The sequence below is a fragment of the Sminthopsis crassicaudata genome, chromosome 3 (genome assembly GCF_048593235.1).
Source record: "Sminthopsis crassicaudata isolate SCR6 chromosome 3, ASM4859323v1, whole genome shotgun sequence".
NCBI classification, from domain to species: domain Eukaryota; kingdom Metazoa; phylum Chordata; class Mammalia; order Dasyuromorphia; family Dasyuridae; genus Sminthopsis; species Sminthopsis crassicaudata.
In genome coordinates this window covers 353,337,346-353,363,456 of record NC_133619.1, presented here as the reverse complement: position 1 = coordinate 353,363,456, position 26,111 = coordinate 353,337,346, and the positions used below count along the sequence as shown (strand labels likewise).

At 39.0% G+C, this 26,111-nt stretch overlaps 2 protein-coding genes across 4 annotated transcripts in view; one reads left to right on the top strand and one right to left on the bottom strand.

Moving 5' to 3' along the window:
• The window catches only part of MYO7B (myosin VIIB), a 136,773-nt gene extending 124,195 nt beyond the window's left edge, over positions 1-12,578 (top strand). The window contains exons 41-48 of the mRNA XM_074301720.1: positions 1,336-1,449; positions 3,561-3,648; positions 5,363-5,469; positions 6,321-6,506; positions 8,430-8,546; positions 9,846-9,929; positions 10,427-10,546; positions 11,412-12,578. Coding sequence (XP_074157821.1) covers positions 1,336-1,449; positions 3,561-3,648; positions 5,363-5,469; positions 6,321-6,506; positions 8,430-8,546; positions 9,846-9,929; positions 10,427-10,546; positions 11,412-11,501 — 906 coding nt within the window. The 3' untranslated portion in view covers positions 11,502-12,578. The remainder of the gene's footprint in view (positions 1-1,335; positions 1,450-3,560; positions 3,649-5,362; positions 5,470-6,320; positions 6,507-8,429; positions 8,547-9,845; positions 9,930-10,426; positions 10,547-11,411) is intronic.
• A 4,491-nt stretch (positions 12,579-17,069) lies between these two features.
• Positions 17,070-26,111, bottom strand: part of LIMS2 (LIM zinc finger domain containing 2) — a 79,444-nt gene continuing 70,402 nt past the window's right edge. For all 3 annotated transcript variants that reach the window (XM_074301715.1, XM_074301714.1, XM_074301716.1), the window contains 4 exons: positions 22,651-22,743; positions 21,372-21,420; positions 21,151-21,226; positions 17,070-20,043 (listed from right to left, as the gene is read on the bottom strand). In XM_074301715.1, coding sequence (XP_074157816.1) covers positions 19,896-20,043; positions 21,151-21,226; positions 21,372-21,420; positions 22,651-22,743 — 366 coding nt within the window. In that variant the 3' untranslated portion in view covers positions 17,070-19,895. The remainder of the gene's footprint in view (positions 20,044-21,150; positions 21,227-21,371; positions 21,421-22,650; positions 22,744-26,111) is intronic.

Genomic DNA, 26,111 nt, shown 5'->3' with positions numbered 1-26,111 from the left:
TCAAACTTTCAAGTTTTAGCTTTAAGGACCAGCAGTTTAAACTTCCCAAGAGTGTTCTCATTTGATTTCATTTTATCCTCACAACTCCATCTTGTGATGTAAATAGGATAGGAAATGATATACCCATTTTACAGTTGAGGAAGTTGAAATACCCTGACTTCAATTATATAGAAAACTGATGAAAGCCTTATCTCTAGAACCAGACCTGACTCCTAGTCTAATAATTTTGTTTAATTTAAGAAGCATTATCTTTTGTTGTATATCTAATACCATATGGAGTACTGTAGGATTCCGATTTTTCCTGTACTTTGTAATTTGTTGAAATAGATAGTATTGGAGAGAGTACTTTCTGTCTAGTCCTTAGCCCTGCCCTATTTGCCCGGGAGAAGTCCTGGTAGAAACTGAAAGGGACGAAGACAAAGAAACGAGTGGAAGGAGAAGGAGAAAAAGCCGTGGTTGAGAAGCTATAATAAACCATTGGTCCTTAGATAATGAAGAGATAATTGGTAACCAGAAGCACTTAATCCTTGAGTCTTCAAAAGATAAGAAGGTCATAGATTCAGAGCTGTTTGTTGTTCAATAAGTTCCCAACTCTGGGATTTTCTTGGCAAAATTACTAGAGTGATTTGCCAATGGCAAACAGGGTTAACTGACTTCACCCAGGATCACACAGCTAATATGCTTCTGAGGCCAGATTTGAACTCACAAAGATTAATCTTCCCGATTCCAGGCTTGGTGGTCTATCTACAGCACAGCCTTAAAACTCAACTATCCTTAAAATAAATAAATAAATAGAAAAAAATTATAAAGTCAACTAAGCTAAACTATGAAGCCCCAGAAACTCCAATGAGAAGTAGTAAGTGCTAGGACTAGGATCTAGGATGCCAAATCTAGTGGTCTGGAAGAGCAATGTAATGGAAAGAACTCTAGACTTATAATTAAAGGACCTAAGTTCTAATCCTAGCTCTATTAGTCTCTGACTTTGTGACCTAAGGCAAGTTATTCCTCTATTTAGTTTCTTCATATGTAATTTGAGGGGAATATGATGTCTCCCTCACTGACCCCAGCTCTAAAGAATATGAAAGATTGAGGCATATAGATGGAGCAGTGGGTAGAACACTGGCTCTGGAGTCAAAAGGGCTTGGGTTCAAATCTGTCTTCCGACAAAGGGCTGTGGGTTCAAAGTTCTGTCTTCCGACACTGCTTCTTTTGTTTGGCCAGAGTCCCTTTTATCCAGTGGTTGGAATTCCTCATTTCTCTTGTCCTCCTTCCAGTCCTTCCCACATGTAAGGCCAGTCTTTTCCTCCTTGTAAATGATGATCCTGTTTCTTTCAGATCTTTGAAGTTGGGACCAATATGAAGGTTCAGGACCTGTGTCAAAGCATCAGCACTCAACTGCAACTAAACTCCTGGGAGGGTTGTAGCCTGTTTGTCAAGATTTCAGACAAGGTATGGCAATAACAATTGTAGTAGACAGTTGTAGGATTGTAGATTGTTGCTCAGGTAGGATGAAAAACTTAGTTTAGGAGAGGGAGATACCAACTTATCCTAGCTGATGACATTATGTTGATTACATCAAATCCTGAAATACTGGAGAGCCTTCTAAAGAGATCCATAATCACTTGAGAGTTTGGCTTAACTATCCATACATGAAAAACCAAATGAATGAAAAAAATGTCTATTTTCCAGTTGGATGCTTAGTACAAATATATTGAAAACACACACTAAAGCCGAGAGTCCCACAAGAGTCAAGGAACAGTTGACAATGATTGGTCACTATAGCAATATTATCTAGGACAAAGTATGCAAGAAAAGCAATTAAAAGATATTATCAAAGAAATAGGTGATCAGAAAAGGAAGTAAACAGGTCATGTGCATTGAATGTGTTTCATTGGTATCCATAAAATCATGAAATAGGAAGATCCTCAGCACATTGCATTAGTCCTCATGAGGGACTCATCACTTACTATAGCTGTACAAAGCAGGAAGGCACAGAAGGTTGCTATCTGCACCACTGAAGGAAATATCTATGTCTGAGAATTTATAGATATAGCAAAGGATTATTATTATTTTAAAAAATTATTTTAAACAGAAATCTACCTTTCTGTGACTTGTACTTATTATAATAGCTTTATTCTTTAGTGCTAATCATAGTTTATTTAGCATTTTCTACATGATAGCTCCTTAAAACTTGATATCTTTAGGATAAGTTTCTTCAACAAATCCTTGACTAATATAATTTTAAATCTTCTTACCAAATTGGTTAACTTTTTCTGGACATGTACCTACTAGTCAATCTCTCAACAAGGATTAATTAAATACCTACCAAGTGCTAAGCACTCTGTTAAGTCCTGACTCTGCAAAGACAAAATGAAAAGCAGTTCCAGTCCTCAAATAAATTCTCTCTCTCTCTCTCTCTCTCTCTCTCTCTCTCTCTCTCTCTCTCTCTCTCTCTCTCTCTCTCTCTCTCTATATATATATATATATATATATATATATATATATATATATATATACATATATATATATATATATGTATGTACACATACATATATATGTTGACATAAGAGTATTATTATAGTATTAACTGTATATTCCTCATAACAACCCTGTGAGATAGGTGCTATTATTATCTCTATTTTGCACTTGAGGAAAATGAGGAAATCAGGAGTTAAGTGACTTTCACAGAGTTACAGACCTAGTATTTAGCTAGTAAATGACTGAGGCTGGCTTTGATTTCTTCTCCCTCACTCCAGGCCTGAATGCTAGCCACTATCTACCTGTTTCCTAAGAAGAAGAGAAAATACCAACAATGGACTAAATTAGAAAAAATCTCAATCTGAGGTTTTCAAACCATTTCATCAATTTTATTTTTCTAGCTTTTTTTTTTTTTTGGCAACGTGGCTAATATGGAAATTTTTTGCATGATTTCACATGTATAATGGGTATCATATTGCTTACTTTCTCATGGTTGGGAAGAGGGGCTAGAGAGAGAGAGAGAGAGAGAGAGAGAGAGAGAGAGAGAGAGAGAGAGAGAGAGAGAATTAGGAATACAAAAAAATAAAAGTATTAATGTTAGGAAAGATCTAATGTAGAAGACAGTTCATGAACTAAGCTTTAAAGGAAGTTTGGGATTTTAAGAAATAAAGCTAAAAAGGGCATGAATTATAAATATGGAGTACATAGCTTATACAAAGACACAGACATGTAGGATTGAGTGAGGAATGGCTTCTAAGCCAATTTGACTCAATCTCAGTGTGGGTAAAAGGAAATAATATGTAATAAATCTAGACAGGTAGGCTGGAGAAAATGTGACTCAGAACTAACCACAATAATCTAGATGTGATTTCACTATAGAAGAGCAAGATTCAAATAATTCATTGCAGGCAACTGTCCCTTTGCTTACCTATTTTCTTGGTTCCCCTAGAAAACCCTGTTGCCTCCCAGCACCTGGCTCACCCTTTCTGCTCATTCCTTAGCATGAAGCTGCCTGGGGACAGGGCTTTGCATTGTTCTTAGCTCTTCTTAATTCTAAACTCACATTTGTTCTCCTCCACCAGGTCATCAGCCAAAATGAAAAAGACTTCTTCTTTGATTCCTTAAGGCAGGTGTCCGATTGGATAAAAAAGACCAAGCCCACAAAAGAAGGTAAAGGGAGAAAGATTCATCCATCTTAGAGAGTAGAAAGTGAAAACAGTGAGATTTCCATCTTGACAGATGTTAAATAGAATCCGTGAATCCAAAAATTTAGAGCTTCAAAGATCTTTGAAATTATCTAATCTAATGCCCTAATTTTGCTGTTTTTTAAAAAAAATTAGAGATCTCTAGAGCACAAATGACAGTATCAGACCCTAGTTCCTATCTCCAGGACCAATATACCAGCACTATTTAGGACCACAGGGGTTTTTTAGCCCCTCATCCAGAGGGAGCTGGGAAACCTGTCTCTCAGAACATAACTTTGACTTTCATAAAGGAGTTTACCCCAATGGGATGTGTGCTTGCGAAAGGATCCATGTGAGTATCTTCTGGGAGGAAGAAGAAATTGCCTTTTCCCCCTAGACTGATTGGTAGGAGTTCCTTTGAAGGGTTAGAGTAGTGAAAAGGTGTGCAGAAATCCAATTGCTGAAAATTAACAATGTTTAATCCATTTCCACCTCTTAAATTGCACTGACAAAGCTTTGATGGAGATGAGTGGATAGTATGGAAACAAGAGTCTCTAGGGAGTCCCCCATAGTTTGCTTAAGAGATAAGACACATGGCAAGTATCTTCAGTAAATAGGGGCTGGACTGATTGACCTCTAACGTCCTCCCAGCTCTGGGAGCTCTAGGAAGAATTACTGCCACTAAATACTCAATATGAGCTAAGTGATATGGCGGGGCATAGTAGAAGGCTTAATTCCTATCTTAAAAGGGCTAGCAACCCAGTGGACACAAGACATACTTGCATATGTATATCCACACAAATATATCCACACTTATCTAACAATATAGGGCAGTATGTTGTTGTTCAGTGATTTCAGTCCTCATTTGGGGTTTTCTTGGCAAAGATACTAGAACAGTTTGCCATTTCCTCAACTCATTTTATAGATGACTAAACTGAGGTAAATGGAGTTAAGTGACTTGTCCAAGGTCACACAGCTGATGAGAATCTGATACCAGATTTTTGCTCAGTCTTCCTAACTCCAGGCCCAGCACTCTATTCTCTAAACCACCTAGCTAGGGAAGTATATGATGAGTATCCTCTGAATGATACAGACAGGCAGTGCTTGGGAGGTGGGGACAGGAAGAAATCACTGTGAGCCAGAATAAACAGAGAAGGAAATGCAGACCTGGAGCAATGGGATTTTGAAGTTCAAAGACCTAGATTCAAATCATGGCTCTCCTGCTTTCTACTTATATGATCTTGGCTAAATCAATGAATCTCCTGGGGCTTAGTTTCTTCAGCTCTAAAAAGAGGTATTGGGTTAGATGACTTTACACATCCTTTGCATTTCTAAATTTATGACTATGATGACATGTCAGAGCAGATAATATTTGAATGATCTAAAAATGCAACTTCAGTTTTCAAACCCAAACTGGTTCATTTTGCTATAATTTAAAAAATAAATATAAATAAATTGTATAGTCCTTTGGGGGCAGGGAGGAAGGGGAAAATTTGGGTCAAAGAAGTTTTATGAAAAAGAGCTGAAAAGGACCATGGGTGGGTTAGAGGGAGAAGAGGCCTGAAATGGAACCAAGTCTAAGAAGTTATAGAAGTTTCCATAGAGTGGGTGGGTATCATCTGAGCTGTATCCTGCCTGCAGCCCTTGAGCCTGAGGGGACTTTGACCTTGTCACTGATGGCCATAATTTTATTCTCTCAGGGACAACAGTAACACTGTCTTACCATGTGTACTTCATGAGAAAACTCTGGCTGAATGTCTCCCCTGGGAAAGACTTAAATGCTGACACCATCCTTCATTATCATCAGGTAAAAGAACTGCCCATCAGTACCACCAAGGATGGACCACTGGCCTCTGGCCCATATAGGCCTTCAGTGCAAAAAAAAAAAAAAAGAATCATGGGCTAGGGTGATCAGGAAAAGCTTCAAGGAAGAGGCTGGATATAATTGATTTATACATTTAATAAGCCCTTATTAAACATATTCTATGTACCAGACATTATTTTAGATTCAATAAGAAAGGGGGGAAATGAAATTATTCAATTAGGCTTTAAAAGACAGGTAAGATTTAGACAAGGGAGAGGGAGAGGGAATTCTGGTTGGGAGCTTATAGTGCTGCGGTGGGAGTGAGCATGAGTAGAGTAGGGATGCATGGTAGGTAGCAACGGCAGCTAAGGTTGGAGGAGTAGGTTGGGGCCAAATTGTAGAGGTTTTTTTAATTTGAAGAGGAATTGAGTTTTGATGGAGTAGTCAAAGACACTGTGCCTGGGACCAGTTCATTCAGGAATGGGGACAATTCAGTCTCATTACTAGTGCCAGAAGGAAGCACTATGCCAGGCATTATGCTGAAATTCTACCTTAATGATTTATTAATACTTCACTGGGATCCATTTTTAAGGAATAAATCCCCCTGGTAAGAGAGACACATGAAGCCCTAATACCTGAATATAGATGAATTTCTCAGCCGTTTTGGGGGGCAGAAGAAAGGGGAGCAGTTGGAAGAGGTAGGAGAGATAGGAGAGTTCTAGAGTAGCAGTATGGTGGGGACATGAACAACTACCAAATACAAACTATTTACCAGTTTTGCTAAGGGGCCAGGTGGTCTTGAGGCATCTGTACATTAGGAGGAAGTGCTCGATTTGACTGTTTTTCTCTTCCAGGAGCTGCCCAAGTACCTTCGTGGATTCCACAAATGCTCTAGGGAGGATGCCATCCAGCTTGCAGGACTCATTTACAAGGTCAAATTTGACAATGACAGGTCCCAGCTAGCCACCATCTCCAAAATCCTGAAGGAACTAGTGCCTGGAAACTTAATTCAATCGATGTCTTCAGAAGAATGGAAAAAGGTTATTGGTCTGCCCTTAGGAGTCTCCATCCTTTCCCTAGTGACCACATACTGAGGAATCCATTGACCTGGGAAAGTATAGGAAAAGGAAAGGGACAGAGGACTCCAGGTCTCTCTCGGGGTAGTTCTATTCAGCCTCATTTCGCCAATTCCATTTCTTCACATCTAATAGATCATCAAGAAGCAACAAATGCTTTGTACCTTAGCTTTAAGCTTCCCAATATAACCCCTCCATACTCGCTCACTCACACACACACACACACACACACACACACACACACACACACACACAGTTACTCAATCAAGTACTATTCACTCAGGTTGGTACACTGCTTAAAGATGTATGAAGCAGGAGCCAGGGAAAATATTATTATTCCTGTTTTACAGATGCAAAACTGGAGGCTCAAAGAGGCTAAATAACTTGCCACTAATAACTGAAATCTGAGATTTGACAGAACTTCAGACTTTCTGTCCTCCAATCCAATATTCTTTCAACTATACAATGCAGCTACTAGCTTATGGACAAATGTAATTTTTAAAAAATTATTAAGTTTTTAAAGTCTTTATTTCTAAATGTAGAAGAGAAGGAGGGAAGGAAGGGAGAAAGGAAGGAAGGAAGGAAGGAAGGAAGGAAGGAAGGAAGGAAGGAAGGAAGGAAGGAAGGAAGGAAGGAAGGAAGGAAGGAAGGAAGGAAGGAAGGAAAGAAGGAAGGAAGGAAGGAAGGAAGGAAGGTGGAGAGGGAGGAAGGAAGGAAGGAAGGAAGGAGGGAGGGAGGGAGAGAAGGAAGGAAGGAGGGAGGAAAGGAAGAGAAGAAAAAAAATCAGTTTAGTAAGACTAACTAACACATCAACCAAGGCTACCAATATTTGCGATATTCTGTATCCATAGTTCTTCTCCTCTGCAAAGAAGAGGAAAGAGATGCATTTCTCATCTCCAGCCAAGTTTGATTATTTTAATAATCAGAATTCAAGATTTTGTTATTGTAATTACAGTTTCTATTCACATTGTTGTGGGCACTGTGTATATTATTTGCCTGGTTTGGCTCACTTTGCTTTTTATCAGTTCACAGTTCTCTGAATTCTTTTTTTTCATCTCTTTGTAATAGTGCAGTAATATTCCATTACATTTGTGTGCCATCTTTTAATTTAGAGTTAGCTACATTGTTTCTATTTGTTATTTCAAAAACACTGCTATGAATATACTGTTGTATATAATATCATTCTCACTATTATTGTCCTCCTTGGGATAGGTATGCTTAATGGTCAGCCCTCTGGATCAAAGGTTTTATGAGTGTAACTTTCTTTACCATAATTCCAGATTGCTTTCCAAAATGGTCAGATTTAAATCAACACCACAACAAAAGCACCTTTCTTTCCACAGCCTCTCCAATATTTACTATTCCCATTCTTGACATCTTTATCAATTTGCTGTGTTTCAGATAAAACCCCAAAGTTGTTTTGATTTGTATTTCTCTTATTAGTAGTAATTTAGAGCAGTCTTTCAGACAGTTGTTAATAGTTGACAATTCTTTTGAGAATTGTTGCAAATAAGCACTTAAGACATGTAGGTAGTAAACAATAGAGAAAAATGTTTTTTTCACTTTTAAAATTCTGTATATAACACCTCAAAAAATCCACAATATACAAAATAGAACAGAAAAAGAGTATCACAGACAAAAAACTCAAAGGAAAATTCATTTTTTAAAGAGATTTACAGGAGGAATGAAAAGGAGTATCAATTCCTGTAAAGTGAAGCATATTTAGATTGTGAGCCTGAATTTTCCTACCAGCTTTACTAACATAGATTGGATGTGGTGAGTCTGTCCAGTCTCCTGTCCGGCGCTAGTGCTCCATCATGATAGAGCATCATCTTGCTTCTGTCTAAGTAGCTCCCACTCACCCAGGCTTATTCCCCTCCTTTACAGAATATCTTTGCAGCTTACAATAAGTACGAAAAGAACACAGTGGAGGAAGCCAAGTTGGCCTTCCTGCGGTTGATTTACCGGTGGCCCACCTTTGGATCAGCCTTCTTTGAGGTGAAGGTAGGTTCTGTTTCATATCCCGCCACTCCTTACCCTCCCACTACAGAAGCACATTCACTTGAAAGAAAACTGATGGATTAAGTGTCTCCTCCACCTTCTGAATCTTTTCCTTTTCAGATTACCTTCTCCTTCTCCATACACGTCTTGTAGGTACCTAGTTATTTTGCACCTCATCTCTCCCATTAGAAAGTAAACTCCTTGAGGACAGCCAGTGTTTTGCCTTTCTTTGTACCCCAGCACTTCACACTATGTGGTACATAATAAGTGCTCAATTAAATGCTTGTTGATTGACTGCGGATTGACCTATGTGCAAGGGCATTATGCTAAGCAGTGAGGATGTGAAAAGTATACTAATGGTGATGATGACTTATTTGTACAGGGCTTTCCCCACCCCCAGAACAGTGAGATAGTTCAAGAACTATTATCCTGAGTTTACTGATGCTTAAACTGATACTCAAAATAGTTGTTGATTCCCCAGAGCCACAAACTACTACATTGATAGTAGATTTAGAGCTAGAAAGGACCTGAGAAGTGATATAACCAGTCTCAGACTAGATGAGTGACCCTAGGCAAGTCACCTAACCCTGTTTTTCTCAGTTCCCTCATTTGTAGAAGGAACTGACACTCTAGTATCTCTGCCAAGTAAACCCAAAATGGGTTCATGAGGAGTAGGATAGATCTAAACAACAATAACAACAATCCTATCAATACCCTAATTTTACAGATAAGGAAACTGAAGCTCTAAGAGGTGAAATGACTTGCCTAAATTCACACAGACAGTATCAAGGCTGGAATCTAAATCCTAAATCTTCTCTTAAAGCATTCTTTCCATTTCATACACCAGAAGCCATTCAGTTCTCAGAGAGTTTGTAAATCTAAGATTTCTTCCTTTAATCCTATCCAGAAAGCCTCTTTGTAGGGTGTGTGTGTGTGTGTGTGTGTGTGTGTGTGTGTGTGTGTGTACTTGTCTAAGCTATTTCTGCATCCCTGAGAATATGACTGGAATCATTCTGTTCCTATATGTAATTGGCAATAGGGATTCAAGGGGGTGATGAAAAGGGAAATGTAATTTGCCATCTCCCTTCTCTAGCAGCCACTGGATTGTAAGGATTCAAGAGATTTAAGAACTAAACCCTGCCCAAGTGAGCCAGGCCAAGACTTATGAATGGCAATGCTATTCTCAACTCCATCCCACATTCCCTATTTTAATTGTTTTTTTTGGGGGGGGGGAATGGATTAGGGGTTTAAGTGAGGAACATCCATAACATCCTCTTTTTCTTCTCCACCTCTCCATTCCAGCAAAGCTCAGAACCCACCTACCCAGAAATCATCCTCATTGCCATCAACAAACATGGATTGCAGCTCATCCATCCCAAGACCAAGGTCAGAGAAATCATTAACCTGGCTAGATCCTCCAATAAGGCCATAAGATGACAGGGCTGACAACAACTACCATTTCTGGGAAGAGGTGGTGGGAGAAGAGCCCTCCAGAGCCCAGGCTAGAGATAGAACAATGTCCTTCCAAATTAGGAAGTAGTGATGTCCAGGGTCGGTGGTGGTGAGGAAGAGAGAAAGGAAGGTGGAAGAAAGGATAGTGGAGGGGGTCCTAGTCAAGACTCTGGGTCAGAAGAGATATCTAGGACACCTTATTAGTCTCTTGCAAGATAGAATAGATAGAATTAGCTTTATTTGATGGGTTGGGATTCAGACAGATTAAACACTAGACCAAGGACACACTATGAGAGTCGGTGGCAGAGGTAGCTCTCCTGACTGCCTTTACTTAAGTGTCTTACCCCTTTTCCCCAAAGTTCTTCCCCCTAACTTTGGTTTCTTGAATTCTTTCCCCTGTTCATTACCTCTCCCTGTTCCTCGTCCTGCAGGAGCTCCTTAACACCTACCCCTTTACAAAAATCTCCAGCTGGAGCAGTGGAAGCACCTACTTCCACCTGGTGCTTGGGAATCTCATGAAGGGGAATCGGCTACTGTGTGAGACCTCCCTGGTGAGCCCACATTGGGCGGGGCATGCAAGGGACCCCTCTGGAAGTGTGGGGAGGACAAGGGAGGACTAAGAAGGCATGGAGCAAGGATTCTTTGGTTTTGTTTCCAGTAGAAGAGGAATAGAAGCAGGGAAAATAAATACAATTTGAGTCTATCTCATCTTGAAGACAGGGCTGGTGAAGGAAAAACAACTATAGACAAAAATATTTTGCTGTGAAATTTCAAAGATCCAAGATTTCCCACATGGCCCCAGTCATTTTTACTTTCTCATTCATTCGCTCAATAACAAACCGTTATTAAGCACCTGCTATATGCAAAGAAGTATGTTAGATTCTGGACTTTGAAGCACAGTATGGGCAACGGTACTCAAAGTGTGTATGCATATATCTCTGTATCTAATTTTATCTATTATATCTAGTGCAGAGAAGTATGCATTATATAACATACATATATATGTATGTGTGTATACATATATTTTTATTAAATATTTGATGCATTAAGATATTCTCTTGGACAGCTAAGTGACACAGTACATAAAATGCTAGGCTTGGAGTCAGGAAAACCTAATTTTAAATCTGGTCTCTGACACAGAAGTGATCCTGAGCAAGTCATTTAACCTTTGTTTATCTCAATTTCCTCCACGGTAAAATGAGGATAATAATATCACCTACTTCTCAGGGTTGTTGTGACAGTCAAATGAGATACTATTTGTAGGGCTTAGCACAATGCCCAACACATAGAAAGCACCATGTAAATGCTTGTTCTCCTTCCTCTCCTTTCCCAGATCCTAGGGTTCTGACATACTCCCCCCTCTCCCTGCTGGCCCACCTTGATTATTGTGTTCCCCCTCTGTGTCTCCCAACCCAGGGCTATAAGATGGATGATCTGCTGACATCCTATGTGCAGTTGCTCTTGAGCTCCGTGAACAAACAGAAGAATTTCCGAACCTCAGATTGAGGGGTGACGTCTTCTGAGCTCACAACTACCCATCCACCTCAATCTTGCTTAATGAATGGACAGAAATTCTCATCCCCATAGAGAAACCTAAGGCTGTTTTACGTCTCATTTCTCAAGTTTCCTCATTTTGGAATGGACTGACCTCAGGAATTTTTGTACCAGGGCAAGCAACACAAAGTGAAGCATATTCTTAATTTGGGATTGAGAGTCAGGGTGGAATAAGGAAGGACAAGAGATTGATTTATGGATGGGAGAGAGACATCAGAGCCTACCTAGGCATCCAATAGAGCCAGTTTGCTGCTGGGGAGGATACTACCCACTATCTGGTAGCTTCCTGTTGTTCAAAATAGAATTCATTATCCTCCCACACGTAGCCAATTTTCCTTCAAATTTACCTATTTCTCTTAAAGATGCAACTGACTTTACAACCTCAGAATTATCCTCATTTCTTCCTTCTTATTTATTCCCCATATCCAATCATTCAATGTACCTCTCACTTGTCCACCTAAAGTAACTATCATCCTAGTTCAGGCCCTTACAATTTCTCACCTGAACAACTAACATAGTTTCCTGAGTATTTCTTATTTCTAGTATCTCCTCTCTTCAATCTATCTTCTGCACTGCTACCAAAATAATTTTCCTAAAAAACAGATCTAACTACTTCATTCCCTTGACTAGAAATCTTCAGTGGCTCTCTATTGCCGCTAGAATAAAACAGCAAACTCCTCACCTTAATATTTAAAGTTGTTCACTGTTTGCTTCCCACCTACCTTTCTAGATTTATTTTACACTATTCCCTTTTTACACATTTTATGTTTCAGCCAATATGTTCTCTTAGTTTATAATTCAATCATTCACCTCTGTGCCTGTCTACTCCAGCTGTCCCCATCTTCTGGAATTTACTTTCTCTTCACATCCACTTCTAGAATCTTTATCTTTCAAGGTTCAAAATAGGAATTTTCTGATGGTGGTATTTCCTGATGCCCTCCCAACAGTAGATAATTCACTCTCTCCCTCCAAAAGTGATCTTGTATTTACTATATAAATATTAAATCTCCAATAAAATGTAACCTCTTTGAAGTTGTGACTGCTTTTCATTTTGTTTTTGAGTCTCCAAGAGCTAATAAAGTACTTTCATGCTGTAGGCATTTGGTGCCTAATTAAATTTAATTTAATTTAAATTAACAATAATCATGTCTTTGTAGTTTCTTCACAACCAAATTCCTGATACCATAATATTCCGCTCTGTTGGGAGTTTGTTTGTTGTGGTAGGGTTTGTTTGTTTGTTTTGAGGGGGGGACTTCTGCATTTTAGCATATAATAAATTTTTGTAAAGGTATCATGTGAAGCATATATATTCTTTAATGCTTCCATTTACAAGATGCCATGAGTAGTTCCAATTTAATTTCAACAGTTTGCTTAGTTCTATTTCCTTTTTATTATCAGTGTTAAGATTTATCCAGTTCTGAGCATTAACATTAAAATCTCCTATAATTACCGATGTCATTTTTTTTTTTTTTGTATTTCAGTTAATCCTTTATGAATCTGGATGTTATCCATTTGGTGATATATGTTTAGTATTAACACTGTGCTTATTACAACACCTTATGTAAAATGTAATTTCCAGCTTACCTCTCTTGACATTATACATTTTTGTTTTTTCTTTAGTATGATTTCAATCCTTGCTTTGTTGAGATTGCCTGATGAAAATATAATATAATTCCAGTCTTTTTTGTTCATTTTCATATGCTTTTATTTTTAGATGTGTTTTTATATCACAAATTTTTTATTCATTCTGATTCTCTCTTTCATCATATTATATTGTTTATTTACATTACAAGTTAATATTGTTAGGCTTGTCTTTTCTTACATTTATTTCTTTTGTTTTGATTTAATCATCTTTTTTCTTTTAAATTAGCATTTTGCTTCAATGATTAGTTTTCTATGTTATTTTGATGCTAAGCTATTCCCAAAGCACATCCCTCTCCGATTCCCATTTACCTACCTTACCTCAAATTCCTTAGTTTTACTTAAATTTATAATTTTGTTTTCTTTCTATGTATCTATTTCTATTCCTTTTCTTTCTTTTTTTCCTGCTGAGCTATGCTGAACTAAATATGTGGTTCAAAGTTTTCCTTTCCAACTTCCATCCCTTCTCTAGCTTCAAATAACATTCTTTTTGTGGCACTGTTTTCCAAAAAGTTTTCCTTTATTTTGTCCTCCTTATTTCTCTTTCTATTTTATTATGAATTATTATTTCTAATGTGTGAGCTTATTTGTACCTTCTTTAGGTTTGTGTCTTTATCATGAGACTATAGCTTCTGAAATAATAAATTGAATTTCCTTCTCTAAACACTTTTTTGCTATTGTATTTAATCATCTTACTCCATTCTCTCTCTTTTCTAGCATGCTTCATTCTTAAAATATCAATTGATGAAGGAAGTAACACTAAATGGAAGTAGTGGGATATGGTGTGAATCAATCTATGTTTTGAGTTATGAGTTCTGGTTCTTCCTTTTCCCTTACCATGATCTTTGGAAGATGGTCACCTACCTGCAACTTTATGTAGCTTCAGAAAGGGCCAAGGAATGGTTGATACAGTGTTTGCTTCTGGATAACTCCAAGAGAAATACCAGGATCAGAACAGAGATCTGTATACAATATTTGTCAGTCTGGCCAAGGCAATTGATACCATCAGTCATGAGACTTTGTTAAAAATAATGGCACAATTGTAAATAGCAGTCATTTTTTGCTTTGGCCAGAAATCCTGAGGGTCTTCCCCTCCCAGATTCATTCATTCATTTATTTATTATTTATATGTTTTGGACTAGGTTAAAGAGGAATTTCTTTGCCTCAATGTTACTAGCTTTAATCACTGAATGGCAGCCTTAGTCAAACTGAGACCTGTTGAGGACCTTAGCTTAAAAAGGCCAAGGTCTCCCATTCATCCAGGGCAATGGCCAGGCTGATCTACATCCAGAGGGCTGTGGAAGGAAAAGTGAGACAAGTGACCTTGCACAGCCTGCCTCAATTAAAGCCATCTCACTCACATGTCATGGTATCACCTCCCTGATGTCATGGTCCTTTTCAAGAATAAAGGACAAACAACTTATGCTATTCCCCAATAGCCTCCTTTCTTATTAGATTAGAGAAATGATCATCCTTCCTTTGTTTACCTATGCACTTGGTAGGGGTGAATTTCCAGCTTTCCTGTCTCTTAACTCCTTTCTCCCCTACAGCTTCCTACTGTGTTCTTCTGCTTACAAAAGATAGTAATTTATATTTATAGAGGAATTACAGGATTTAGCACAGTTCTTCCTCTTTTTTTCATGTCTTAAATCTTTAACCCTGAAGGGCCTTTTTTGATCCTTTTTTTTTCTTTTATTTATTAATTACTTTTGATTTAAACAACCTGTAAACATGAAAACCTGGCTTCATTATTTTGTCCTTTCTTGATGGTTGTGCTTATAGAGGCAGCTGGATGATCTAGAGGATAAAGTAAAGGAGGATCTGAGTTTGTTATTTGCTTTGGGAAATTAGCCATATGATAGTGAGCCTCGGCTGTAAAATAAGAATGATAATAGCACCGATTTCACAGAGTTGTTCTGAGGATCAAATGAGATTATATGTGTAATATGTGTTGCAAATCTTAAAACACTACATAAATAATAGCTCCTCCTATTCTGTGGTGAGCATCTAGGTGCTGCTGTGGATAGAACATCTGGTCTATAGTTTAAAAGATTTTTCTTCCTGAGTTTAAATCCATCTTTAGACCCTTACTACCTATGTGAACCTGGGCAAATCATTTAAATCTGCCTTAATTTCCTCATCTGTAATATGAGCATGGAAATAAAAGAGCCAAACCACTCCAGTATCTCTGCCAAGTAAACCCCAAATGGGGTTTAAAAGAGTCAAACATAATTCTTATTATTTACCTGTCTTTGTTTGGAGAATGTTTGTAAATCAAATATTCTTATCACCTTTGTGGTATAACTACAGAAATACTTCAAATGCCTCTTGTGTTGAAATTACATCTTTTTTATTGAAAGATATTATTTTGGGTTCCTACTTCAGTTCTTTTGGGTTTTGCTTTTTTAAAAAAATATATATGCTATCCAATTTTTTTTTTAGTTCTCACCCCTGAAACATAATGCTGTGTTACTCAAACTGACAATCCTTCATACTTGAAAGTCTTTCTCCTGGCTACCAGCAAAATATATTGTTTTTTTAAAATGTTAAATTTTACCATTAGCCTTCCTCAGTGTTTCAAGCATTTTTTTTTCTTACAGCAATCTGTAGATTCAGTAAATCAATGCTTCACTGTCTATATTCAAAGTTTCTGGGCAGTTGCTAATTTGTTTTCTACCCCCTACAGTATGACATTCATATTTTTAATCTGTCTTGTTCTGCCTAGGAGAACCTACAGTCCTTAATTGGCTCTGTACATTGACTTCAAGGCTAAGTTGTTTTGGCTTCTAATTCATATGTTCCATTCAAGTTGTTGCTTTTTTTACTTTTCTTCTGATAATTTCTTCCAATTCTGCATTTTTTATGTTCTAAATTTATTCTCTCTCTCTCTGTCTCTGTCTCTGTCTCTGTCTCTCTCTCTCTTTCTCTCTCTGTGTCTCTTTCTTTGTCTTTCTCCTCTGTCTCTGTCTCTCTTTCCCTCTCTCTCCCCTTCAAAACTTTGGAGAAATTATTATCCATTATCATATCTATGTTTGGTACTTTCTATTGTTAAGTTGTGTTGAGAAATCTGATTTCTGAATTAATTTAATTTCTAATTCCTTTATCTATAATTTTATTTCTCTTTTGAATAATTCCAGAATTTCTTTTGAATGTTAAATAATATCCAGAGATTCTACAGAATTGCCTTTTTGATTGAAGAGTTTGAGTTCATTTTCCTTTAAAGTAAAATGCATGTGCATAGTATTCTGACTTCTCATTAAATTTTTATTCTTTCTTCTTTTTCTTTATGATCCTCTCTTTTGTTTTATCTGCTTATAAGTCATGTTTTTGCTTGGTTTTCCTTTTTTTTGAACTTTTGATCTTTATTTTTGGCTATTTTTCTCTGCTTTTCCTCCTCTTTTCCCTTCCACTGCAGCAGAAACCCCACAATATTGGACATCTTCAAGCCTCCTTGTCTTGAGGGTATGTGGCCCCAGCCTGATTGTCCAGAAGAGGTTACTCTATGGGGAGAAAACTGGCCCAAAATGAATTTCAAGTCCCCTTTTCCTTGGGCATGCAAGTTCTTTACTCCTCTAGACAAGTTCTATTTTTCAAACTACTTGAATAGAAAACAATCTTTCTCCCCCGTACCATTTACCTCCCAGTTGTTCTGCCTTTCTTTCACCCAACAAGGCAAAATCAGTGCCTGGCACTTCTTGCATCATGAGTCATTGCTACAGAAGGTATCTGTATCACCTTCTCTGAGGTATCTCCACAGTTGGAGTCTTAAGCACAAGTTCTAGAAAGCTACTTCACTCACTGTGCTTAATGGAGATGGTATATATTAAGTATATTTTGCTAGAATTTCAAGTAGTTTTATTTCATGAATTCACAGCCACCTTTGTTCTTATAAATCTTTATTGTGCAAAGCAATGAAAATGAATTACAGTATATCTTATGTGCTGTAGTTGATAAATACAGGATTACAATTCATGGGTCCAGTAGCCTCAAACATTTACAAACAGACTTATCACTCAGGATTCAATGAAAATGTTCTTTCCTTCTTCTTTATGACCATTCATTCCCACAAAGTCAGTCTCAACACAAGAACATCTACGAGGCTGAGCCTTTGCCTTTCACAGTATTAAACAACACCTCTTAATCCAGGTCAGAATGCATCAGTGTGGTATACTGAAAAGAACCTTGGACTGGGAATCAGTAGTTGGGGGTTCTAGACCCGCTTCCAGTACTAACTAGACATGTGAAGTTGGATGAATGACAACCCTCTCCAGATCTCAGCTTCCTCAGTTGCTGAATGAAGATGGGTAAAATGACGTATAAGGCTTCTTTAAACCTAATAATCTAAGAGTCTGAATCCTCTCTGGTTATTATAAGGAAGTTATCCTGAATCTAATCCAACTGAAAGCTGCTTGATATTGGTTGGAGGGAAGGACAAAAGAAAAGCGATCATTTCATGTTTTCTGTTCATCACTACTGAGATGTGTAGGAATTGCTAGTCCAGGCTTTGCAAATTGGTGTATATGAATGCTTTATATTTTATGTGATGTCCAAATGCAAATAATAATTAATAGGAATTCTAAAATGTTAAAAGTACAGGGGCTAGATAGCAAATTTCATTATAGTGAGGCAGCAGAGTGCAGGGCTTAGAGGAAGAAGCCTAAATTTGTCTCATCCTAGCTTTGTAACTTTAGACAAGTGCTTTTCTCTCTCTCTACCTCATTTATCTCATCTGTTAAAATAAAGGGATTAGATTGATCTAAGATCCCTCTTAGGTCTATCTTTCTATAATGAGATTCCTTGATGTTCTGGTGCTGAATGATAAGAAAGGGATGGGCCCCTCTCCCGACTACAAGAGATTCCTATTTGGGATCAGTTGAATCTACCCATGGCTTGTTCATTTATTTCACCCACCCTCTTCAGAAAAGTAGACTTTGGGGACAGAGACAAAAAGGTACTCAATAAGTACTTGGTTTCTGTCAATCCTTCAAATGTTTCCTTCTTTTCTCTTACTGTTCCTCTATCCTTATCCCACTCCTGCCAAACTCACTAGCTCCACACCACACTGCAGGGCTTGGCTAAAGCCACTGAAATTCTAGGGGAGGATAAAATATCTAGCCTGCTCCTCAGTCCCTGAAGAAAGGCAATAGGCAGGACACCCTGCTAGCAATAACTTGAGGATAACTTCCCCTCTTAAGCATGACCTTATGGAAGGAAGCCATCCTTTGGACCTAGACTGACTTTTCCAGCTATGAAAGTAGGCACACAGACTTTGCATGATCTTGCTTTTCAACACAGAGTACTTGAAGGCTGTGGTCACTTCTGTACTTTCATTTTCCGCATCCACTCTATGCTTTTTCATCTATCCAAGGCTTGTCCATCTTTCCAGGCCGGGCCAGTACCTGCTTCCTTCTTTCTCAGTACCCCCATCTATGCTAGTCTGTCTACCTATTTGTCTGTCTCTGCTGTCTTCCCAGAGCACTTTGTGATTTGCAGCCCCTAAGCCTTTGTTTCATTATCTTTTGTTAGGCAGTACAGTTTCCTAAATGTTTTAGGGGTTTGAGTCTTATCTCCTCAACTGGACCAGGGTCTCTTTAAGGAAAAGGAATATACCTTCTCACAGGATTGTTGCAAGAAAAGCGCTGTGTAAGAGAAAAATCTATAAATGGGAGGCAATGGTTCTCTTGGCCCCTCCATGACTTCCAGCATAGGATTGGGAGTGCTCTAGAAATACTTGTTTAATTAAACTGAATGGGACTGAGCCACACTAGCTACAAGGTGGCCAAGAATCTGGGAGTGAGAGCACTACCTCATCATCGCTTTAAGGCATCTGAACAAAGTCTGATGTAGACCTAAAGCAGTGTTTCTTAACATTTTTGATGTTATGGACCCTTTGGGGAGTCTGGTGCCTGGGGTTCTAAGAATCCCTTTGCAGAATTATGCTTTAAAATGCATAAAATGCATATAATTACAAAGGAAATCATTTATCTGGGTAGGAAGGATATATATATATTTCCCATTCAAGTCCACTGACCTCCTCAAATCTATGCATGGACCCAATGGAGGTCTGTGGATTCCAGGTCAAGAATATCTACAGTAAGAAAAGAAGGGAATTTCTCAGGCAGAAGGTAACAAAATATGAGTGGAGAAAGAACTTACAGAAAGGAAAAGGAAAGGCCATTGCCCACTGAGCTGCAAGATCTCCCAAGAAATAAAGGAAAAATGAGCCATGACTTCCGAAGAATTCTTGGTTGGGTCCCTAAATGAGGGCTTCAATTATGTCTGGTGCACTCACTTCCAAACAGCAGGGAGGAATTTGTTGTATTCCCACTTGCTAGGTGACTTAACCTCAAACTAGATATTGCTGGAGAACTCTCAGAGAATTCAGAAGCTAGAGTTGGGAAATGTCAGACTCGTAGTGGGCCATAGGAATGGGGTGAATGGATCTCCTCATCTCCAAGACCCTCTCTTCCTCAATTTCCTCATCCTTCAGTAGATTCTTGCCACTGTGAGTGTTCTTAGGACTGTGGTATGTGTAAGAAATGTCAGAAGACAACAAGGAGAAGGGAAAGGGAAAAGGGAGGAGAGAGCAAGACAGAGAGAAAGAGAAGAAGAAAAGGAAGATGAAAGGAGGAGCAGAAATGAGGATCACCCAGGGAAGAAGGGGTCAGCATGGCAATGGTGAGCACACAGTCCCAGTAGGGCTTTTCAGAAAGAATTTGAGTCCACAGACTTGGGGTGAGCTTTCCGGGAGGCCAATTCAGACAGCTTTTTCAGCCTCTTCTTCAGCTCGAGAGGAAATTTTTCATAGCATTTCTTGCAGACAGGCTTCATGTCAAACTCCACAAATTTGTTCCTTTGGGAAGGGGAAAATTTTAACCATTAGGGACAAGATTAATGCCATGATGCATTTTAATTCAGAAAAACTTTCCTTAGAATTCATATAATTACTGTGAATTTATATAATATTTCATCTTTAAAGTTTCTCTAATACCTTCTGCTCTCTTATAGTGCGACCTGCCATCTCCCACCTCTTCCCACCCCATCTTGCTATTCTATAAGGCAGCACTTCTTTGATCAGAACTTAGGTCAGAATGGTGAAACAGATAGAACACTGCACTTAGAGTTAGGAAGATTAGGTTTGGATCCTGTCTCTGATGCTTACTAGCTAATTTACCCTAATGTCAGTCATTTAATTTCTCTCTGTCTCAGTGTCCTCATCTGTAAAATGGGGATAATCAGAGCACCTACCTACCAGGATCACTGTCATTAGTAAATATATACATATATATGTATATTTTTGCAAGTCTTAAGTCACTATATAAATGCTAGCTCTTGTTATTTTATTGTTGTTTTCCAGCATTCATCCAGCAGCTGCTGCTGAAGTCAGAAGAAAGTAAACTATGATTGACCCCTTAGTCCCTGGTTGACACTTATTTGATGAGGTCCCTCAAAGGCATTCTCCCAAGCCTGCAGGGTCCTTTGGGAATAAGGCCATCCACCGAGTTTATGGAAAACTTAAGAGACAGGAGAAAGTTAGGTAGGTGCTATAAGAAGGGGCCATTGCTTACTACAGCCTGAGGTGAAGGCCCACCCCTGGTACATGTACTAGCTATGTGATGCTGGGTAAGTCACTTAACTTCTTAACTCTCTAAGGCAGAGGTATCAAACTCAGAAAACCATGAATTAATATTATCTACACTGTACTGTAATTTTATTTATTCTGCTAGATATTTCCCAATTACATTTAAATCTGGTTCAAGTCTCATTCAGTAGTCCCTACGAATTGGAGATCTCTGCTCTAGGGAGCTCTCTGAGATTTTAAATGGAAGAAAAAGGGCTAATTGTCACTGGTAGATGATATTTCTTTATCTGGGAGTTCCCTATGCTGATGAAATCTCTGGCCCATTCCCTCGCCCTATCCCTGGAAGGAGTTGCTCCGCAGGAGCCAGGAGGGACTTACTTCAGGGTGAGTTTAATGTTGCAGGTGGAGCAGGAGAAGCAGTTGACACACCAAGCCTTATTGAGAGCCGACACCACTGCAGAAGGAGCACAGACAGAGAGAAATTATACCAAGGCTGCACAACCAGGGCCCAGATACCGTTCTGGCTCCAAGCAGGCCAGATGTGCCTGTAAGGGCAGCCCTGAGGGGAGGGACACCTGGGGAGGACAGAACAGCCTTACCATCTCCCTCGATCACGTGGCTGCAGTTGTAGCAGACGTCCCCGAAGAGCTGAGGATAGAGCAGACACAATGGGGAGTTATTTGGGCCACATGAAGGCATTCATCTTATCCCAAACCACCAGCTGCAAGGAGCATGAAATAGACTTCACAGAAGCCCTGTAGAAACCTCCTCACCCTCCCATTTCAATCCTCTGAATACTCTCTCTCATGTTCCTTTCTGGTCACACACAACAGGCCTTGGAGTCCATCATATCCCCATTTGACAGACTTTTGGAAGACATTCGTCCTTCTGTTTATTCTTCATTTTCTGAGCACTGGGCACATGGGCTTCTTCCTGACTCTGGGACCCAAGAATCAGTAAGGCTAGTCCTTGGCCTAAGAAAGGCAGGCCAGTCAGACAACAAGCACTTATTAAGTGCCTACTGTGTTCCAAATACTACATCAATCCTGGAGAGTGAAGGGTGGTCCAAAGCTCCAAGCTCAAAGCTTTCTCCTTTGGTAACCTGTCAGATGTGGTCTCTCCAGTTAGAATTGTATATTTTGTAGCCGGACCACTTAGCACAGTGCTTGAGACAAATAGATCTAATAAACGTGGGATGACTGACAGCACTAAACTCTGAATTTAGGATACCCTAGAAATGGCAAACTTGTCTCATTCTAGCTCTGTTCCTGAATGGCGGTGTGACCTGAAGAAATTAGTTACCCTCACTGAGTCTTAGTTTCTTCATCAATAAAATGAGACTGGATGAGAAGAACTCTTGGGGAGCTTTTAACTCTAACACCCTATCCTCCTTCCCTCATCATCTTGCCCCACATCCCACCATCAGATATCCAAAATGTGTCATCTAATATGAGGTAGATATTGAAGGAAGTGGGGACAGTGTCTTCAGAAGGTCCACCTGAAACTGCCCTGGGCAAAGGACTGCAGAGGGATGGCTCCTTGCCATTATCCTGTTCACCTGAACTGTCTGATCTCACAAGGTAAAGAGGAGGAACCATGAAGGGGTAGTAATGAAGTGGGGGAAGGGGATGTTAATTGTGGACCCAGAAAGCCTCAGGCTCCTGGAGACAGTGGACAAATGGGAATCTTAATGAAGCCAGTTTGGGGAAGAGTTATCAGATACAGATCTGCAGGATGGAGAGAAAGGGCTGGAAGTGAGGAACAGAGGAAAGCGTGGAACCCAATGAGGGAGCTGCTACAAAGACCTAAGAGATCACTATCCAAAACACCCTGTTCATCAACTAGTGACATGGTCTTCCCAAGGCAGATCAAGCTTACCTGGTTGTAGTGTGTCTCACAGTATGCCAGGCCCTTCTTCTCATAGTGACGATGACCCAGGAATGGCTTCTCACATTTGGCACAGACAAAATGCTGATGAGAAAGAAAGCAAATCATTTCAGTGTCCTAAGATCTCATTCCTGTAAGTGCTAAATCCTTACCCATAACTTGCAAGAAATGTCCATGTCATGGAGTCATAAATCTAGAGTGTCAAGGGGACCTCTGAGGCTCTCTTGTCCAAGAACCTCATTTTACAGATGGGCGACTGATACCCAAAGACGATAAAAGGTTAAAAGGCTTTCTCATGGTCCCAGAGCTAGTAATAGGCAGAGCTGGCTGGGATGTCACTTAACTATGGCTCAGAATCCAGAACGTCTTCTAAATGGCATGTAATTTGTGAGTCTGAGAGTTGTCTTGTACCCAGGAAGGAAAGGTAGACCCTTTTTAGAAAAAATCCTTAGGAGTGATTGCAATTATTCCTAGGGACTTGTGACAGTGGAGACCAGGGATTGGTTGGCATCTAAAAATTCAAACCTATGAGGATGACTGGGTGTTGGTTTTTTTGTTTGTTTGTTTGTTTTTGGTTTTTTTGTTTTTGTTTGTTTTTTTGTCCTGGATCTATAATTCCAAGCAGTGTAGAAAACTCTCTCAACCAATACAAATAAAGAACTATTTAGCAATTTGGAATCACAGATAGGTGGTATAGTGAACAGTGGACAGGTATAGTCGGCCCTGGAGTTCAGGAGGACTGAGTTCAAAATCAGCTTCAGACATTTAGTAGTTATGTGACCCTAGACAAGTTATTTAACCCTGTTTAACTCAGTTTCCTCATCTGTAAAAATAAGCTGGAGAAAAAAAAAACAAACTATTTATATCTCTGCCAAGAAAATTCCAAATGGGGTCAGAAAAAGTCAGATACAACTGAACAACAACAGTTACAAATATACCTTTGATAATTATAATCCTTTTAAAACCTAAATGGACTCCTTCAGAATTGCCATTAAAACCTAAATAAAGTCTCAATTAATTTCATTTTTTTTTAAAGTACCAATGTATAGTTATGGCAATAGACAATAGAATACAGAAAGGGCCTGAATGGGATTTAAGTCTTATTTCTGACACACCACTTGACCTTCAGCATCCCAACAAAGTCTCTCACACTATAAATTATAAAGGAGTTGTTGACCTATATCCACAGAGGTGGAGAATTGCCTACATTGATGAAATCATTTGTCTATACCAAAAAAAAAAAAAAGATTTTGTGCCAGAAGCTCAAAAATGAAGATGAAGCATCACATAATCCCTGCTGTCAAGAAACTAAACATTTAATAAAGAATATTCTCTTGGACATTTCCCTGACTTTTTTCAGGGGAGGTAAGCAGTCAAAATTCAATCAGAACTCAATATAAGTGAAGAAAGTGGGTAATGAAGTTGAGCAATACTGACTGAAATCAGAAACAAAATGTAACTGTAGAAAAAGAAAACTCCTTTAGGGAAAGGGGCAATGGGGAGGGGAGATGCCTGGCTCTAAAAGATATTTTTAAAAAGCATGGTCCATTGAACTTGTAATCATAGTTGGAAACCTATCTCACTATGTACCTTTTACCCTCGAGTGGAAAAATTAGGAAATTGGCCTGTTCTCTAAAGTTTCCTTCAGTCCTAAATCGGTGATCCTAAGAAGAGTTCCCAAAATGTCCTGGAAAATGGCAGTTTCTCTAGAGCGAGTGAATAACTTTTTAAAGTGCCCACTCTGAAGGAAGTAAAAATATTTGGGGGTGGATGAATTCTGGTCTGCTTTTTGGTTCATTGCATGTCTGTTTTCAATCCTGTTACAGTGTAGTATAGCATACCTCACTTGTAAAATCAAAGCTCTATAATCTAGAAAGATTTGTGTATTATCTTTGCTGAATCTTTGCAGAATGTTTGAGATGGAAGGTATAATAGAGATAATATAATAACATACATTCTTCCCTGCAACCCAGGACAGTGAATGAGTACTAGAATCATCCCAGTTTTGCAAGTGAAGAGTTTAAAGCTCAGAGAGTTTAAGGGATTTATTGAGGTCATCCAGAGATCTCGCACAAAAAGCTTTTGACTCTAAACCTACCTAGACTCATGTTTAAATGTAGGCATGCTTTCCCACTGTGAGAAGTATGCAAGGTTATTGCCAAATATTGTCAAAACAGAATGAACGGAGGGGTGAAGTATCCCTTACAATATTTCTAACCAATCACTGTGTGAGTCAAGGAACTGGCTAAATAACAAAGTTCTTGACAAAGAGGTCCAAGCCTAAACTGGTCCAAACCAGCTAGGGTCAATGACAGGACACAAGCCTTCTGACATATGAAAGGGGCAAATAAAGAAGACTGCAAATCTGACCAATTGTAAATCTGACCAATTGTAACTGAGTGTAAATCCAACCAACTCAAATCTTGAAGGGAGAGCTAAGGAACCGAACTAACAGTATAAAGCTTGCTCCTGCTTCTATATTCGGGGTGCACACTACTTCTCATGAGACTCACTGAATAAAGGATTCTTCTCTCACGCTAAAAGAGCATTCGTTTTAACACGTACTCCTGAACCAGCTTGCAGCTGGGGAAGCAGTGGGCAGGAGCAGCCCATCCTAGGTTTACTCCCCAACCCACTGAGTTCCACGGAGTCATCTGATAACACTACTGCCTTGAAGCCTTCTACTGAAAAACAGGTGACAAGAAAGTCTCAGGAAGATCCCTCAGTCCAAGGATTCTAGGATTCCTGGCTTTTGGTTCTATTTGGAAGAAAATGGCAGTCATGTGGGCGGTCCCAACAGGTGCTGTCATGATGGGTAGACTGAATCTAATAACCTTCATAGCGGAAGTTGAGAGAATTAGAGAGAGGGAGTAGGTCACAAGGCTGAAAGCTATACTTTCTGTCATTAAACCACAGACAAATCAATTCACAGATTCCTTCTGGGTCCACTTAGTTCAAATGAACAAATCGTTTCAGCTGAATAAGCAGCTAAGCTAATGAATTTATTTGTAGTTGATCCATTTAAGATATTAGAACAAGCCAGAATGTGAATGTGGGTACATGTAAATATGCCAAGATAATTCTCTATTATCTGTGATGAAGTAGGGGGCAACTGTGGTACAAATAATCTGAGATTGTTCTACATTTGGCTTAAGAATGCATTAGGAAATTAGACAGAAGGAGAAGGAATCAAGAGATTTCCTTCCCTTAGCAAAGTTTCCAGTACCTCCTGGGAGCTTCAGAGAAGCAAGCAGAAGCTTATTTCTGTTCAAAGCTGCAGATAATCCATATGTAGATGAGCAAGAAAGTATTTTTAATTCAGTTAACATTTATTAAGCAAGACCCAAAGAAATATAAGAAAGAAAAATGACAACCCCAGGTCCTTAAATTACAGTCAAAGGGGGAAGATAAAAACCCACTGATAGAGGGGGTGGAGCAAAGCACCTTTCAGA